This window comes from Asterias amurensis, chromosome 20 (assembly GCF_032118995.1).
Source record: "Asterias amurensis chromosome 20, ASM3211899v1".
NCBI lineage: Eukaryota > Metazoa > Echinodermata > Asteroidea > Forcipulatida > Asteriidae > Asterias > Asterias amurensis.
This window is the reverse complement of record NC_092667.1, coordinates 12631330-12650778: the sequence shown is the minus strand read 5'-3', so window position 1 is coordinate 12650778 and position 19449 is coordinate 12631330. Positions and strand designations below refer to the sequence as shown.

The 19449-nt window shown below is 37.5% G+C and overlaps 1 protein-coding gene across 2 annotated transcripts; it reads right to left on the bottom strand.

Annotated features, from left to right (window-relative positions):
- Nucleotides 1–427: 427 nt before the first annotated feature.
- LOC139952533 (uncharacterized) lies at nucleotides 428–17102 on the bottom strand. Of its 2 annotated transcripts, XM_071951700.1 has the most exons (7): nucleotides 16800–17102; nucleotides 13099–13446; nucleotides 11734–11943; nucleotides 9690–9794; nucleotides 8618–8917; nucleotides 5716–5803; nucleotides 428–3386 (listed from the first exon to the last, which is right to left on the bottom strand). In XM_071951700.1, exons 1-7 carry the CDS (start codon nucleotides 16876–16878, stop codon nucleotides 2639–2641), a joined length of 1878 nt encoding a protein of 625 aa, XP_071807801.1. In that variant the 5' UTR covers nucleotides 16879–17102; the 3' UTR covers nucleotides 428–2638. The 2 variants fall into 2 exon arrangements, with proteins under 2 accessions (XP_071807801.1, XP_071807802.1); XM_071951701.1 differs by lacking the exon at nucleotides 8618–8917.
- Nucleotides 17103–19449: the final 2347 nt, after the last annotated feature.

Genomic DNA, 19449 nt, shown 5'->3' with positions numbered 1-19449 from the left:
TGGAAATTGCATGAGCAGTCTTTCCCGCTAACCCCTCAACAGATCTGGAATTACAGGCAGGCCACGGTTGCTCATTGTATTGGCCTTGGTGTGCCCTTTTCAAAAATTAAATCGGCCTTGCCCTTCCAAAGCTGAACTTCCAGGCCTGTCTATAATAAAATATATAAAAATATAAAAAATAAAAACCTTTTAGCCCAAAGTGGGATCTTAATGGCGTTCTATGACCCAAATAGGCCAAACTATGTGCTGAGGGTCAATATTTTCCACGGGGTGTTCCCATCAATTTCATGCGCTAGCTGTGTATATCTGTAAGCAAAGAATGCTGACCGTAAAGTCAGCACGCACACAAGTAAATCACCTCGACAACCTTTGTGAATTACGCCATAACAATCTTGTAAAGTCAAAAAATGACAAAATACACATGCAGTTTGTTTCCATAATTATTTATCAAAGATTTCATTGGATAATAACTTTCGATTTATATAGCGCCTAATAATCAACACTTAACTCTCTAAGCGCTTTACAAAGAAGTACACTATATAATCTACAACAACATAAATATAAGGGGACAAATAACACCACTGCAATATATATACTGTATAAAGATTATTTAAGGAGTAAGCAATAATAATTATAATTGTAGTTTTGATTGCAAATGTTTTTTATTCCATCTCATGCCGGTATGGCTTTGAAGGAACCCTGAAAAAAATAATGCCAAAACAAAATTGTAAAATTAAAAATCACCAATGTGGAAGAACGAGATGATGAGAGGTAGAGGAGGACGATGAAATTACTAAACAATTAATCAGCCATAAGAATTGTTATACAAAGAGCAATTCTCCCTCTTTTCATTTTACGAAACAGTGGCGCAATTACTCCCTAGATATGTTCATCGGGGAAGGGGAACACAAGTATGTTTTTTATGGGGAAGCCATTTTGATGCCCCGCCCCTGTCAGATTCACAAGATTGACATGATGTATTGCAGCCAGTAGACCGTCCTAAAACATGGATAACTCATTGGTTATGTTTATTTCACATGTTTTTTTGCAAAGCTAAAACTCTTCCCAGATGTAAAGCGACAGTTTGAACAAAAAACTATTATTTGTGTTATTTGTGTGTATACACAGATATCAAAAAAAGGGAAATAGTCAACTTTATTTTGTATATAATACAAGTACTTTAAAATTTAAAACATCTTGGAATCTATTATTTGTAGTTTTAAGTGAAGTACGTTGTGAAGTTTTTAGTGATGATTTTTTTTAAGATTCACTTCACAATCAAGCCTGTCGTTAAAACCATGGTTTAAAGCACGTTTTTTTAAATTGCAAACTCTGTTGTTTACAAAAAAGTAATAATACAACTTTTACGACTACACAAAAATAAAGCAGAACATCTAACATAAAAACAATTTCAAGTGATGATTTTGACACTGAATTTGAATATTGAATGTTCATTTGATAAATTAATTTGGTTTTGATATTATTGTAAATTGTTAAAATAACACAATGATTTTGCACCATTGTATGACGTTTTCAATAGATCTTGATCATGCTGCCTTCATCTTGGTTATGTTACCTATAGCAGTAACGAATGCTAGCACAAACTGCTTAAGAAAACAGGAACCAGACTATTTTGTTTCCTATAGCCTCGGTTTAGTTATAACGGTTTGGATTTTGAGACAAAAAACAAGATAGCCGACCCATGACAAAGGTCTATAAAGTATTATACTTGAGACGTGGCTTTTTATGACAAACTTTGCGTTAGTTTTGGCGGTCGTAACCAATAACTGTTTATGTTGACTTTGGACACTTATCGGTGACCGAAACAGTAATTGGTTACAGCCGCCAAAAAGCACCATTACGCGAAAGTGTTCGTAAAAAAAGTTGCGTTTATTTCGGCTCGAGAATACCTCGCAAAAAAACACACTCCTGTTTAGGTTCGCGTAAAATATTCAAGGTTTAGATGAGCACGTATTTTTCATGAATATTTTGACGGGAAGTAGACAACACACAAACTTCTTCTCACTCTCTTTTTCCAAGCCACGTTTCAAAATTTATTTATATAAAAAAAACTTACCGAAACCAAATGCTGTTAATGCTATAATTGATATTGGTCTATATAATATTTTCTCTAATTTGTACATTTTAATACATTTTCTGTTTAGAAAAACAGTTGCTCTAATTAATTCCAAAAGTAGAAAGCATTAATCTACAAAAACTAACTCTGATATTCGGTGAGTGTTGTATATAAAAAATAACAGTTATTAAAATACAGTTTGGACTTTCTTAATGGACTTTCAATGACGCCCGGAGTAATTGTGACGATGCATTGCTTTAAAAATGTACAATTAATGATAATAATAGGCAATGCTTAGTAGGAAGTTGGAACCAGCGTTTGTTTTCCTCTCCGCCTTGAGTTGGTATCTCACACCGTGTCTGGAAGATCACCAAAGGTTTTTTTTTTTTCATTGGTGATGCAGGTGTTATAGTCGGGGTTCGTGCGTTTATTCAATCTCACTCAGCACCTTATTTGTCTGTCTGCTGATATATGTTTGTTTTCAGCAGCGTTTCCCTTCATCGTTGTTCAAAGTCTCGCGAGATCTCACTGAGTCTCAGCACTCACACTGAGTCTCTGCACTCACAGTCTGGTTGCCGACGTCTTAGAAGGATCACCAAAGAAGGAGTTCCCATCCTCAGACGTTGTGTTTAAAGTCTCGCGACTGGACTGTCTGCTCTTGTCGACCTCAGCGTAGAGGGCGTTGTTCAGTTGTTCCGGATCGAACGCAGTGTTGTCTTCGTCCGACGACTCATTCAGCACGGTGCGCTGGTACAAGCTGCTGGGCCGGCTCCATCCGGTGAGATCCTTCGTTCCGGTGCCGTTTTTCTTTGCTCTTCGGTTCCCTGTAGCGTACACGGATGCCGGATCAGTGGAAGACGAAGAGATACGTTTGCTGTTCGGACGGTCCGTAGTGGCGTAACCGTTCCCGTAGTCTTGACTGACGTATGCTTCCGGCTCGCTGTTCGGCATTGCTGCAGCGCCCTCCATGTTAGAATAGATTGGATCCGGTAGGCTGTCTCTAGGTGACTCCTCGTCGTCCAGATTGGCGTAATGCGATTGGGGTGCATCGCTAGAGTCTGTCACAACCCCGTTCTGGTACACCCCTTCCTCAGCGAACGTGGATACCCGACTATTCTGAGGATATTGGTTTGCAATGAAGGAATGATCTGGACTTAGAGGCAGGTTACCAGACGCCCGAAGGATGTCCGGCATTCCGGGTTTGCTTACTGCCTCCTCATTTTCCACATGGAAGCCTGCATTGATGAACGTCACGGGATTGGATTCAGGTTTCAGACGAATGTTCTGTCTTGCATTTCCAGAGCGTTTTCTGAAAAAGAATAAAAAATTAGATTGATAAAGTTGATTGATTTTTTTTTTCAAATTTGAAGTTTGTATTAAGGTCATTTCAATTCAAATACACATCTAATTCCATACTTTCGTGAAAAATGTCGACAATTGCATGAACTACGGAGTTAAGCAAATCATTAGGTAACAGTGTATTTTATGTGTTGTTTACTTCCTTAATTTATTGTTAAATTTAACTTCTTTTATAATGTTTAATATTAATATTTTTATCAATCCTGTAATTGGCGCTTGCGCTGTTGGATGTTGTATAAAATAAAATATAAAAAAATAAAATAAAACAGTGAACATAAATGAAACAGACGCAGAAACAAAACAAACAGACAGACATAAAGACAAAATGACAAACGAACGTAAAACACTAGTGACACACTAATTTCTACATGGAGTCCCGTGAAAACTGAGTGTTTGTTTTTCGATCTTGGAATGCTAGTTTCTAAAGTCTTGGGGTTTTTGCTATTCATAGTTATTCGAATTGGCTTCAAGTCAAGTAAAGCATGGCTGAATAACAAGTCCGTTTGAGCGGGAAACACTGCGAGGAGCCAAACATGTCCACAAAAGAGTCAACACTTCCCAAGGTCTAATCACACTTACCCCGTGGGACGAATCATGGCTACAAGTATTCCAAACAACACAATGAGCTTTCATTTTTGAACTGAAAGACTCTTTTGAAATGGAAAAAGTTATTTGAACGAAGCGACAAAAGAGCCATAAAGCGACGGGGTCATGTATTGTGAGGAACGTGTATATGTAGTTCATGCTAGTTTTTAACAAGAAAGTGCCGTTTCACCGTACCATGGTTTTACATTGTATACACTTAGACACTGGACACTATTGGTAATTGTCAAATACCAGTCTTCTCACTTGCTGTATCTCAACAAATGCATGAAATATCAAACCTGCGAAAATTTGAGCTCATTTGGTCGTCAAAGTTTTGAGATAATAATGAAAGAAAAAACACCCTTGTCACACAAAGTTGTGTGCTTTCAGATGCTTGATTTCGAGACCTCAAATTCTAAATCTGAGGTCTCGAAATCAAATTTGTGGAAAACTACTTCTCTCTCGAAAACTACGTCACTTCAGAGGGAGCCTTTTCTCACAATGTTTTATACTAACAACCTCTCCCCATTACTCGTAATCAAGAAAGGTTTAATGATAATAGTTATTTTGAGTAATTACCAATAGTTTCCACTGCCTTTAACCGTACCATGGTTTTACATTGTATGTGAACGTAGACACTATTTCACCACACGATTGTATTTTTGCTATAAGCTTTAAAGAGGCCTGAGAAAACAGTAAACAAAATAATTCAAATTTAATTCACTGCGCAATGGGAACTCTAGACATAATTGATGCAAGTAAACCTACGGGAATGTCCAATATCCAATATCGATGTACACGATAGACATTCACTATACAAACTTGCGTGAATGTCCAATGTCGAATATTCAAAAGGTAACATTGACATTCGCATTACAAATCCATGTGAATGTCACAAGCTGTTTTATTAAGTCGCCAGTGTTTAGATGACAATAGTTTCATACAGTGTCACTCAATAGACCATGTCACCTGCAACATCGTTGTTTGCAAAAAATAGCATTGACTTCATGAAGATATGATTTACACAAAGCCAATTGAGATGCCCAACATTTTGAATCTGATATTGTATATGGAGAATAGAACACAGTCTAAATTTCTATCAACTTTTAATACGAAGATTGAGAGCACGTCTTAAAACTTGTTGAGGCAAAATTGTCTGTATAGGGCCTAACCCTTGAATTAACATGGAAATTATCCGCGAACGACGTGCAAAACTTCCCATTATAACCATGCAGAGCGTAATTGAATGGCCTTCTCCTGAAGAGTCCCTGAAGACGAGCAGGGTACTTGTATGAGTGCTCGAAACGTTGAGACCATACCGGCTCTTTTCTGAGACAACACTCCCTTGTACACGGTTGTACCCGCAAGTTTACCTTATGTAGTTAATTCTTAACCACAGAGAGGTTTATATTGCCTGCAAGAAAGACTCCGGAATGTAAGGTCGATCTTTGTTAACAAAGGTTATGTGGTATGTTGGGGGTCAGTAATGGAAAAGACATAGGCCTTTTTCGAAACCACGGCTTCGGCTTTGGATTCAGTTTCAGGCTCAGTTCTCTCGTCTGAAACCCAGGGCGCGTGTACGCAAAGCACGCGCAATATTGTCAAAACAACCGCGGGGCCAAGCTAGCCTGTGAGCCGAATCCAAAGCAAAATCCAGTCGTTTCGAAAAGGGCCATCAAAATTATTGGACTTACCGGCTGTTACATGTGAATATTGCGACCATACAAATCACTAGGATGAATAACAAGGTTGCCGAACCGCCAATAATATACGGTAGGAAATCTAGAGAGGGGAAAAACAAAAAGTGCAATCAAAATTAATAATTATTTTTTTATTTATTACACAACCAACTGGCGCCAATAACAGGATGGATAGAAAACGAGGAGAAATGTTCGGGATTAGAAGTGGGAGGAAAACCCCGAATGTAGACTTGATTCAAGTCTGGATCAAAGACTTGGAACCAAGTCTACCCCGAATGGGGAAAACCCCACGCAACCAGGACCCAATTTCATAGAGATGCTAAGCACAAAAATTTGCTTAGCATGACATTTCTGTCTTGATGAAAACAGGATTACCAACCATATTAACACATGATTTTCTGGATAAGCAAACATCAGCTCAATACCAGTAACAAGCAGTATGCAACAAATTAAAATTTGGTTGGTAAACCTGTTGTTATCAGGGAAAATTTTTTCATGCTTAGCAAATTTGTGTGCTTAGCAGCTCTATGAAATTGGGCCCTGGTAGGGACTGATAACCCAATCCACATGCCAGGCACTGGTCTGAGGTGGGATTCGAACCGGGATTTAACAGATGTGATGGGCATGGAAAGAAACCACCGAGCCATCATCAGTCTTTGGTGCTTTGTGAAAACGAACCCTCGATTATGTGTTCCAAATTAATTTGTTTCATGATGTACTTTAATAATTGCTTTCCTTTTATAATGTGTTCTTTTGTTTGATGTATCTTTTAAAACTTGTGACTTTTTTGTGTCTTGTTATTAACTTACAACTGCGATACGTGTTTGTTCAATAAAGCATTTTTGCACTGAATTGAAATGAATAATTTTAAAGAATAAAAACCTTCGTTATTTGTGCTTGCTGTGGAACTTTAAAAACTCGGTTGTTATAATCAAGGACTGTTAAGAGATTTTGTTTGTCAAAATAAACTGAAGGGTTGTTTGGCCCAAGGAAAGGTTCGTCAATTCGTTTGAAAAAAAATGAGTGAATAAGTACCCATTATATGGCCCAGGTGCCATTTATCCCTTTGAGTCAGCTAATTGGAAGGTCTTTTATTGTCAAAAGATTATTGACTCCGGAGTGAAATTGAGATTTGGTCTGGAAACCTGTTTGTCAATTTGAAACCTTTTGTAACATGTAGACCATTTTCTCAATTTGGGGGGGGGGTGACCTTGCGGGTATGATTTTTTGTGTAGTTAATTGGATAACACCACTCTTCAAAAATACGTTGATGTGCCACTCATAATTCTGTAGTATTCTCTAAAAAATAAATAATACATAAAAGACTTTAGGCTTAATCAGAATTAAACGAAGTGAAGAAATTGTAAAGATGCTTGTTGACAACTTTTCACAGAGATTTATTCCCAGAAAATAACCCGCAGAAAATTCCTGTGGCATTTCTATTTCCACCGCCACCTCTTTTCCTGAGAAAGATTACAACTGCAGCATTCTATACCCCAAGACTTATTTCGCTCAACCCTGGGAAATTTGCAGGGGGATAGTCGTCAACATCTAGTGTGAAATGGGTTTAAGTTTGGAATGAGAATTCATCGACTCTACACTCACGATATCAACAATTGTTTATATATCAGCTTTTGGCATGTGGGTTAAGAAAACTTCCAGAGTAATTATCAAACAACGAACAAAACTACACACATAACACTAAGCTAAAACAGACATCAAATTTTACCACAGCAAACACTACTTCTAAGAACACACAACACCCCCAATTTAAGGTGTTAAAATTGAGACGCTAAAAGCTTCTGCAACTCTGAATAAGAAGCTCAAAGTGGCATTAAGCGATAAAACTAAGATAAAGTCAGCTTTAAAGTGCACTAAAAAGGAATTGCAAACAATGATAGATGTATGGTGTGAGTACAGGCTAAATGTCGGCAAAACTGTTTTAAGTTGTGTCACTCTCCACTTCTTTGAATCTAAATGTATGATTGTTAACTCTCCAAAAACAACCTGAAAGCTCACTGATTGTAAAATTTGTGTCAAATGCTATGTCTAATCTCAGGGTTAACCAGACGATGGTTCCCAGCCATAATGCCAAAGTCACTCGTACCATGGTAAATGGTATCCTGCTCATTTTCGCTTGAATTGTTTATTTTTTGTTCTAAGGCATCTCTATGAATATGAACCCTGGTCCCAGACATGGTTGGACATACGAAATATTAAGTTCAATGACAAAGTGCACGATTTTGTTTCCTGAAACTTGCATGATTTGAATCGACGATACAAGTTCTTTTTTTTTAAGAATGGTCGTTACGTCTGAGGCGTAGGTTTTTTAGGCTATACGATATGCGTTTTTGTATAGGCCATTCTTATTTATTTCTGTATAGCACAAAGGGCATATTGTAAAGTTCCATCAAAGTTTGTGAAACCGCCCCAAGGTCTCTCAGTTTGAATGCAATAAAAAGCTGAATTTGGAAGAATGGAACAGGAAAACATGCAGCATTTAAGTTTACAGTCCGTTGCATCAATCCGAACTCAATCAAATCACGACAATACACACATTCAAATTGCTCAACCATTTTGATTGGCCATTTTTACATGTATTTTTTCTGTAGTTGTTCAATGGAGTTTCAGTTTTCATCATGTATATGTAAACATTTCGTTGTTCAGGTGGGGTTTTTTTTGTCATGATCTTTTTTTTTACTATCCGGGGGAAAAACATTCACGATAAACAATGTGTTGTTAGGATAAACCCTAACTGCAATTTGAAAAAAAGGAAGATGGTCCCACCGTGCTATTTTGTTTATGTGATTAGTAGAATTGTAAAATGATCGAAATGTGCATCAAACTAAACTCACATTCGTGACTACTCATGAATTGCAACTAATCACAACCTTACCAAATAAGTATATTGGTGCGGATTTCCCGCCCAAACGAGCACCAGTGTCGTCCGTGGTGACAGCACCACTAGTTTGTGTGGATCTCGGCCAATTTGGGTTAGGGCTCACCATTTTGACTGTAAATTGTGCTTTATTTGTGAGAGTATCCGCAGTGGAGTGTAACCCAGTGGTTTGAATGCCAGAAACGGGAGAGGATTCTTGATGTGTACTAGTAGACAGGGTTCGGTATTGACTGCTTGTACTGGTGGTACTAATCGTGGTCACGCTATTTGACACTGTCTCTGTGTTTGTCATTAATCCTTCAGTAAGCATGCAATGGATGTGAAAATAAAAATGTGAACATGTTGGATTTGTTGAAAATCTACTCTGAGGTAGTCTGCGGTGGTAGAGAAGGCTCTTAAAGTTTGAAAAAAATCTACTCCGCGGTATACATGAATAAAGCATAATATAAAGAATGCAAAACAAGTTCTCAATGGCAGACTTTGGAGCGCTAGGTGGCAGCAGACTTACCAGGCAAATTTCCATTGTTTACGCAGTTCTGAGCATGCTCACATTACCGAGAACAATGGATTTTACCTGGTAAGTCTGCTGCCACCAAGCGTCCTAAAAGTCTCAATAGAACATAATCTACACATCAAGTAGATTACACATGGTGTTACTGCCGCCAACCATGTTAAGACCTCACCATAAAATGTCTCGAATCCCATATGTTTAAATTGACTCTATAAATAATTTTTTTGCATGTGATAAAGAACTATTATTTGTGGTTTTACCCATGCACATACATGTGTGACTATCACTGTATACTCAGTGGTTTCAGAGAACAGTGACGAGTAAAAGAATTTAGGCTAAACTACTATAGGGTGGGATTCAAATATAAGACCCCCAAATCTAATGTAGCTTTGGAAATTTGGTGGCATCGAAAGGACATCACAAGTAGGCCTACATATCGTTTTACTATACAATACATTGTATACCCAGTATAACTTGAATAATATGATGTAATAGTATAAGAATTCGTGACCAAGTTCTGGCACATTTGAAGTCATTAAGTTAAAAGTTCCACCTTACCTGTAATTGTCACAAGTGGCAATGTTGTTGGTGAGACTTCATTTAATGTAGTGCTAGCTGGGGTGGTTGTTTCTGGCTGCTCCGATGGAGGCTGGGTTGTTGATTCTATTTGAAGTTAAAAGGTAAGTATTGAAACGCATTAGAAACATCTGAACATGGTGGAAATGATCCCTCAGAATATGAAATTGTAAAAACATTGCAACAAGAAAAACATACGTTAAACAACTCTAATAGGACTGTTGATCTTCAGTATACAAAATGGTGAACGTTTTGGAAAACAAAATCACGACAGGCCACTTCAGAGATTACTTAAGTATTACAAACAAACATATAAACATGGTGGAAATGAGCACTCGTACTTGTTAAAATGATTGCATCAAGAAAAACCTATATCCGTAACATGCCCATCTATATTAGAGAGCTCTCGGTCCTAAGTACAGCGTATACCAAATGGTAAACCATATCTAACAAATAATAATAACAATAATACTAAGCATTTACATAGCGCCATCTATTTAGAAAACTAATCCGAGGCGCTGGAGAGGAAAATAAACAATCAAAACCAAAAAAATGATACAAAGTGAGAGAGAGAAGTTTAAAACAATAATGTTACCCTTGGACTTCACCTGTGATTTTCCAACAGTTTATTTATTTACATGTAGGCCTACTTGAACACTTGAAATCGCTAAGCTCAATTTAGATTTATGCTTAAATAAAATATGTTAAACTTAATATTAGTATCCTAAAAAAGCTTAAGTTGTTTCATTCAAAGATAAGTCATGGCAACAATATAGTTTGTTTTGGGGAAAAGGCAAAGAAGAACATCCTAAAGGAACAATGACATTGAAAAAGGAGTTGCTGTGACAGGAAAATCAAATTTTGAGAGAAATTTAATGAGATACAACATGAAACATATGCAGAAAAAGCATTTATATCATTACAACAAATGAAGCACAACCATGAACAAAAAACAATAACATGTCAGCCTAGGGCTCCATCGTGCGTTTTGCATGATTATTTGTGTACAAACGAAATAAATGTTGACCAGAATAAAAGTAAACATGCAAAATACACATGCAAAAATGAAGATCCACAAGATATAGGCCTACAGAGGGGAATAAAATAGAACAATTGTAACGGAGAGAGGAATGGGAAAAATAATTGGTATTTTCGTTTTAAATTCAGCCAATTAACAAGAATAATGTACAAAATGATTATAATATTAAATTTCAAAGCAATGAAATGGTACAACAATGTATGGCAGTCTTGAAAGATTGAACGAACCAAAGAAAATTTATTTTTCTTCTTCTTCTTCTAAATTATATATTGAACAATGTGGATGCCTAAGGCCCTTGTCATACGAGGCAATTTACAGGCAACCAGTTCCAGGCAATCTCCAAGAAGAAAAGGAAGTCACATTGGAATAGTCACTTACTTTTCTTAGGGTTCGTATTAGGCAACAGTCAAAACATACTCGTGTGTTGTCAAAGGATGGTCCATTAGCTTGCACTCTAGGTGGTTGCCTGTGAAAGTTGCATTGTATGACGATGTCCTATAAACATAGACCTTATCGCAAATACCAATGCGCAAGCGCAGACTGTTGAATGAGGTGCATTGTGGGATAGATATTAATCAAGTTTTGCTACCAGCTAGACCACAATGCACCTAATTCCAAGCTTTACGCGCGCGCCCCAGTATTTGCGAAAAGGTCTATTGACCCCTTGCACGCGCGTCACACGCGGCGACCGATCCGCGCTCAAAATGTTGGTGGGCAAGTTAGGTTTACGCGTATTAATGCCGCGTCGCCTAAAACGCCCACTTTCATTGCATAATGCACATCATAGAGTTATATATAAAAACGTACAGTGAAACTGCCCACCAGTATGGCGCATTCAAGATTTTGTTTATGATGACGTCAGGTGAAATGGGTCAATAAACAAGCAACTTCACAATCATCGACTGATCCCAGACAGAAGATTCGTGATTGGTCAAGGGACACCATATAATACCGAGTACCAGTCGCGAAGAGGGTTTTTATTTTTACCTGGAAATATTCCGGTGTAATTACAGGTGGGTAGAATATCCGGTGACCACGCCCTCATTGTCTGGCACGTCAGCTGTGGCTCCCCAACGATCATGTGACCAGGTTCACACAGATATGTCACTTTCTCGCCAACTGTTGGCGACAGGTTGTCAGATATGAATGAGTTAGGAACAAACCCAGGATGGAAGCAATCCGCACCCGGAACAGGTTCTGAGAGAATAGAAAAAAAAAGGGAATATATTATCATCAACCATTAGAATAGGATGAACGTGAACACTTTCCACAAGAGGTACAGTTAATAAAAAGCTTGAACAACAAGTTCTGAAAGAGGAAATAAATCAGAAATTTCAATTTAAGAAGAATCTTAACACCTTGCACAATCATGGAGGAAGCACGATCAATTAAGGTTTAAGAGATGTTAAATTTGCATCGGGGATAAAGAATACTAATGTTATTTGTTTACCCATACATGCCGATGTATTAGCACTGTGTACTCAGTACTTTCCCCGAGTCCTGTGAAAAAAAATATCACCAGGCATCTTACTCGGGTCAATATTAAGGTTTGAGGTGACAACATGAACAAGTACATGAACATCTCTGTAAGTTATGGTGTGTAAGAAAATAATGTATGGTTTTCAAGAACTCGACGTTTCAATCGAGTTCACTGATCGTCTTCAGGAGAAATCTGGACTTTGTGCATGCATAATTACACAGCAGGACATTCTAATTTGTTCTATATCATTAAAAACTAATTTTGAAGATAACAAAAGGGTGTTATTTTATTTTATATTAATATGCAAATTGTTACTGTATAGCAAAGGGCACGCAACGTGACAAAGCTCTCGAGTTGTACACTAAATAATCATAAATTATTATATAACATTTACCGGCTCTATAGAGCTTAAGTGTGCATATAAAATTATACCGGCACGACTGCAAATAGATGCTGAAAACAATAACAACCGAACATGCCGCAAGTGTTTGCTAATTAAATAGAAATGCCACCTTGTCATAGAAGATGACCTTTTCATTGGGGTACATGACAAGTTGTACAAGCGTTTTTCCACAAGAATGTGGTATATAATGCTGTGGCTTGGGGTCGGTGGACGCTTATAGTGTGTCTGTAATTTCATGCACTATTTCTAAATGTCTGCTTTCTTTTCTTTCTTATTTTTTTCTGAGACATTTTTTTTATTTTTTTATTTTTTCGGGGGGGGGGCAGGTGCAGTTTTGTAATATTATATTTGCCAGATTATTTTATGCACTTTCTCTAATTAATGTCTGCCTTATTCGGGGTGGTGTTGAAGTGTTTTGCTGAATTCGTATGTTTTGGGGGGTGTTGGGTGCAGTGTTGTGATCCCTTACCATTAAACTCGTACACCTGCATTTTGAAGTCTCCTCCGCACGTTTGGCTGGCATCTCCAGAGCAGGGATACGAACAGTTCACCTGGTCAGCCGTATACTCTGTATACTGGAAGGGGTCTGCTAGGGCGCCCCCACAGAAGCACTGCGAACCAGCCTGCAATGCGTAGTATTGGAGATTTCTGCTGCGGCAAAGTGTTCGACAGAAGTCCACGGTCATGCCCGTTTCACCCTCGCAGTAAGTTTGCTCGTCGCCGCATGACTTTTGGCAGACCCCCATACCATCTGAGCACGTAATGAGATCTTGAAGAGCCCTGTCTACGCCGTCAAAATAACACCCATGGTATATATCTACATGAAAAGAAACCAGAAGAAAAAATTATAGCTAAAAAGGGCCTCTAGTTGTTTATATAGGGTGCGTTCGTTTAGCTCCCTGGGTTTTCCCCGGTCTGCCCCGGTGCGATCGAATAGCTTTTGACGTCATTCCAGGGGCTCACCCGGGTCAGCCCCAAGTGCCCTGCTTGTGGAGTGGGTCACTTGGGGGCTGGCCCTAGGTGCATGACGTCACTACGAGAGCGGTAAGTGGTCGTTCGTTTAGTTCTTGTCAGGGGCTCACCCGAGCGAGCACCGCGGGGTAGACCCAGGGAAGCTAAACGAACGCGCCCATAATTTTAAATGAACACCTTGCCTTGGATCGGACGAGTTGGTCTTTGAAAAGCTTTTGAAACCGTTTGTTATGAAATGCACATGGTTAAAAATGTATTTTAATAATAGAATAACGCTTTTCAAAGACCAACTCAACCGATCCAATGCAACGTATAGTTTTTGAGATTCATAAAAATTGTGATCTCCGTCTCAAGTTTTAAAAAGTTGTTTCATTGTTAATTAAACAAATTATTTGTATTGTAATGTAATATGTATTATAGAATTGGTTTAATAAAAAGAATATATAGTCTTTGCTCAAGTCGTTTACGAGGCTTACCCAGCCTGCTTTACTGACGGCCTTCATAAACACGTATAGTGTTCTCATTTGCCTCGATTTAGAATGAGAGTCCGACCAATTAATTTAAACCACAAAAGACAAATAATTAAATATTGATTAAATTTCTGAATGGAATTCGGAGATGTGGCTGGGAAGTATTTATTCATTATTTGATGACGGTTTTGATGGTCATGCGCACAGAACTGTCTTAATTGGCTAATAAACACCCCCACCATATCATACCAGTACCATGACGTCAACATTGTTTTCTAAGCAAAATTGTAAAACCACTTTTCATTTTGTTACGCACGAGATTTAAGTTTTGCCTATATTATTGTTTATTGTGAATCTATTGCGGGTGGTTTGCAGTTTCACTTCAAACCCAATTTGTCGTGTTTAAATGCACTGGACACTATTGGTAATTGTTAAAGACCAGTCTTCTCACTTCGTGTATCTCAAAATGTGTATAAAATAACAAAAACCTGTGAAATTTTGAGCTCAATTGGTCGTCGAAGTTGCGAGAGAATAATGGAAAGAAAAACATACTTGTCGCACAAGTTGTTTACTTTTAGATGCTTTGAATTCATTTCAAATATTTTAGTAATAAATTACTTTTTTTTCGAAAACTACGTTACTTTAGAGGGAGCCGTTTCTCACAAAGCAGGTACCAATTGTACTGGTGCCTTTAAAAATGGTTTTCAAAAAAAAACTTCGTGATTTTCACTGATGCGTATCGGTTCAGAAACAGGAAGATAATTCACTTTCCCATTGTTCGTGGTGGGTGCGCCCTCCTAGTCAGTGACGTCACTACATGATAATGAGTCACAAGGTAAAAGGGGTATTCCTGTGCGTGTTTCGTTATTGTTTGTGAGAAATCAAAGTCAATAGTCATTCAAAATAATAGCGTGCAAACTCCGTTAATTGCATGTTGCTATGAGAAACGGCGAAATCAAAATATGGTTTCTGCGTCCAAAAGCCTTGTGTACCATTAAACAAATATTTACTTGTGTTGACAAAATCACTGACTAAGAATGTCGAACTCTGTCTGTACTAGTTTTCGTTTCTACGTGAATGTAGTCTACATATTGTTCAGTTTTGTAATAATGTTGCTGTTTGTGGTATTTGATTTGATTTGATAGCTCTTGTAATTACATTCTTCTACTCCTGTTAATTTGTAAATAACCATTTTTAACTCTTGTGTAAAGCAAAGACGTCTTCATACCAGCTTGTTGTGGCTGCCTAATTCACGTTTTAATAAGAATAAACAAAAAAAGTAATATTTTGAAAGGAGGACGTGTACACGCATAATTTGTGTGTTCATAAGATTGAAGTATTAAGATGTACGTGGCCGCCATCTTTGCGCCAATATGACAATTTGGATTTAATTATCAACAGAAGATTTTCCTCGGTCATAAGTGATCATAATACTAATTCATTAATAACAAATTCACTCGTTACGCAATGTAACTTCAATAATTGTTTTTGGGCGGGGAAATCAACAGCTGTTAATTTCAAGGCTATTTTGAGGGTTGTCTCGTGAAAACATGTCTATTAATTAATCTAAAACTAACATCTGAATAATTATGTTCTTGAAATTGCGATTCACTAATTTCTCCAAAACTACAGCAACTCGGCTGGTAATATTTTAAGGGAAGCTATCCATCATCAATGGATATATGTAACTCGTGTAAATTTAAGGCCAAGTTAAAAAAAAAAAAACAATGACAGTTGATCGTCCCCTCACCCTCATCCCTTTTTGAGGCCCAACCTTTTGTTTTTCCTATTTTTTTTTTCTACATTTTATTTGCGAAAAGACGAATTGTCTGTGTGTTTATCTTTTAAGAACTTGTATTTGTAACAACATAAAGTGGCGTGTGACTTTAAACTGAAGAATTTGTGGCCAGTTTGAATTGAACTGGCCACCTTTGAAAGAAATACAAAAATAACAAATAAAAAGGCCCTCATCCTCTCCTCTTTATGGAATAAAACAGGACGATCAACTGGAGGTATATTTTTCGTTTATTTGGCCTATTATGTTAATCTGTGAACTTGTTTGTGTTTGTTGTATTTAACCAAAAGTACATGAACCCCTTAAACAAAAATAAAACAATTTGCGTCATTGTTTCTATATTCTGACATAGTTTAAAGATAGAACAATAGGTACACTCTAAAACTACTGGGTGGGGCCCAACAGTTGCATGATGAGTTCGGTGAGTGACTTCACTTTTGAAAGTGTTGGATCCAGCGGTTTTTTTTTTTTCCATCTAGCATTTTAAACTTGTGATCCAACGCAAAAAGGGTACATTTCTCAAAAAAAATCCTTTGAATTGTGGCATAAGCTTTTTAAATTGTAAACTTAAATGGATAACTTTCCGTATGGCGCCACCACTTTTTCACTCATTTTTACAAAAAGGGATATATCAATCAGATAAATTAGATACTATATTATTTTATTTCGAATGAAAAAGTGGTGGCGCCATACGGAAACTTTTCCCCACCACTCTTTCATTCGATATTAAATAATATAGTTTCTAATTTACCTCGATGAGATATCCCTTTTTGTAAAAATTAGTGAAAAGGTGGTGGCGCCATACGGAAAGTTATCCACGGTGTCAATATAAAGAATCTTAAACTATAGAAGTGGCATGAATATATCTAATTCACGAAAAAAAACCATAGAAAAGACACACACTTAGCAAAATACTGCATTTCAAGGTCTTACCTGTCGGATCTTGGCAGAAGCAACCCGTCAATAAACAGCAAAACACGGCAGCAACCAAAGCGCCTGTAGCCCGCTTCATATCTACCGTAGATAGCACCAAATTAACCCAAGTATAATTCCCGGTATGAACCACAAAATGGTATCTCCACTTCTTTACTATCGACGAACCTTTCGAATAGTATTTCCCCGCAAAGTTTCGAACGTGTTATCTACTTTCCTTGTACTGTAGGGCCTAAGTGTTTATTTCGTCATAGCATAACTTGATGCTATATATACTGCAACTTGTTGTCACTGGGTCATATTGTCAAATACACCTAACGTACGTAGCAAAGGCATTGTGTCGCCCAGTCATAGTCCTCAACGCTTCAGTGCATTTGAAGGAAAGCTAATTTAAATGTGAATAGTTCATTTAAATATCCGGTGTTTGCGATGAATCGGTTTGCATTCTACGTATCACAGCTTATGCTTGAGGTATTCTGACGTAGTTGGTACGTAATGCTATTGATAAACAGAAAATTAAAAAGAACAGAAGAATGGTTTGGTATACTAGGGCATTATGGACAAAAAGGGCGAAAGGGAGCCCGCCTCTATGAGAGATGTATGACTCAGCACTGCGTCTTTTCAATACAAACCCAAGTTCAAAGAAAAAGAAAGGAATTCCGTCATAGTCATCGTTTTTCACAATACGCTGATGTTCCATTTGCCGATTATTAAAGGCAAGGTACACGTTTGGTAATTACTCATAACAAATATTAACTTAAAAATTGACTTGGTAACTAGCATTGGAGAGCTGTTGATAGTATAAAACATTGTGGGAAACGACTCCCTCTGAGGTAATGTAGTTTTTGAGAAAGAGGTAATTTCTCACTAAAATAATAAAAGACTTCTAGCTAGAAGTCTTTTATTGTTATCTGAAAGCACACAAATTCATCCAACAAGGGTATTTTTTCTTTCATCATTTTCTCGTAACTTCGATGACCAATTGAGCCCAAATTTTCACTTGCTTGTTATTTTATGGTTATGATGGGATACACCATGGAGCAATAAACTATTGCTCCATGGATACACCAAGTGAGAAGACTGGTCTTTGACAATTACCAAACGTGTACCTTCCCTTTAATATAAAATGTTAAATCTTGGAAAGTGTTTTTGTAAAAGGGGCCATAGAAACAAGTGTAAACAAACCTTGATTATATTTTAACTTCAACAAGAGACTTAAATCGCATCCGTGTTACTCGGCGTAAGTTTCTGTAAGTATCAAATCAGACCTACAGAAATGAAGTCGGTCTGGTGTTGTTAACAAATAATCATCTATGCGTGGGTCAAATTTCAGTCGTTTACAAAACTACAAGCCTTTGTTTTGTTAGCTCACTCTCTATGAATCAAGCTATGGTACAAAATGGTGATGCTCGCAAAACGTGTACCTTATTTGGATCAAGATTATGGTATGGTATCGGCTGTTAGATACTTGCGTTCGTTCAATCAGTATGGTGGCAATGATGCACGGCAAAGTTTGAATCAAGACAAGGTACGATGTTGAGAATGTAGTCAATTGCTTCTTCTGCTTACATTCTTTGAACCAATATAGGATAGAACTTCAGTTGTCTATAGTGATTATGGTCTGAGGTGACATCCTTTCTCCGCCCAAAACAAACGAACGTTTATGAGAACAATTAACATTATTAGCATTTTTGTTTTATTTGTCCCCGGTAAGAATTGTAAACGTCACTGCTAATTGATGTCCCGGTGAAGAAAACTTATAATAATAATAATACTAATAATACTCGACGTTTCGACAAATGTACAGATCTGGTCTTCATATCTTATTCCAAGCGGAACTGTTGTTCATCACACCATGGAGGAATAATATTTATTTCTCCATGATCACACATTGATATTGCAGAGAACGTTGCGTATACAACATAAATACATCATGGCATTATTTTCAATATCTACTGGGTGTACATTACGTAACGAAGACGCTCGTCGTCTCACAACCCAGTGGGTCGGGTGTTATAACCATGGAGGTAGAATTAGATCTCCATGTTATAACAGAGCTTAGGCGTGCACTATAGCCCGAACATCTGACGTCACACTTCTGCTCGTGAGTAACGCCAGGGGCCAATTTCGTTGAGCTGCTTAAGCAATTTTTATTGCTTAAGCATGAAAATAGCTCGCTTAAAGGAACACGTTGCCTTGGATCGGACGAGTTGGTCTATAAAAAGCGTTTGTAACCGTTTGTTATAAAATGCATATGGTTAGAAAGATGTTGTAAAAGTAGAATACAATGATCTACACAAATATGCCTCGAAGTTGCGTGGTTTTCCTTTTACCTCGCCGACTAACACGGTCGGCCATTTATGGGAGTCAACTTTTTGACTCCCATAAATGGCCGACCGTGTTTCTTCGTGACGTAAAAGGAAAACCGTGAAATTCCGAGGCATGTTTGTATGGATCATTATATTCTACTTTTGGGTTATCTTCTAACCATATGCATTTTATAAAAAACGGTTACAAACGCTTTTCAAAGACCAACTCGACCGATCCAAGGCAACGTGTTCCTTTAATTTACACATGTTACTGGCCAAAATTTCATGCCATATACATTGCTTGTGACTGGTATTTAGCTGTTGTTTACTTTAGCATAACA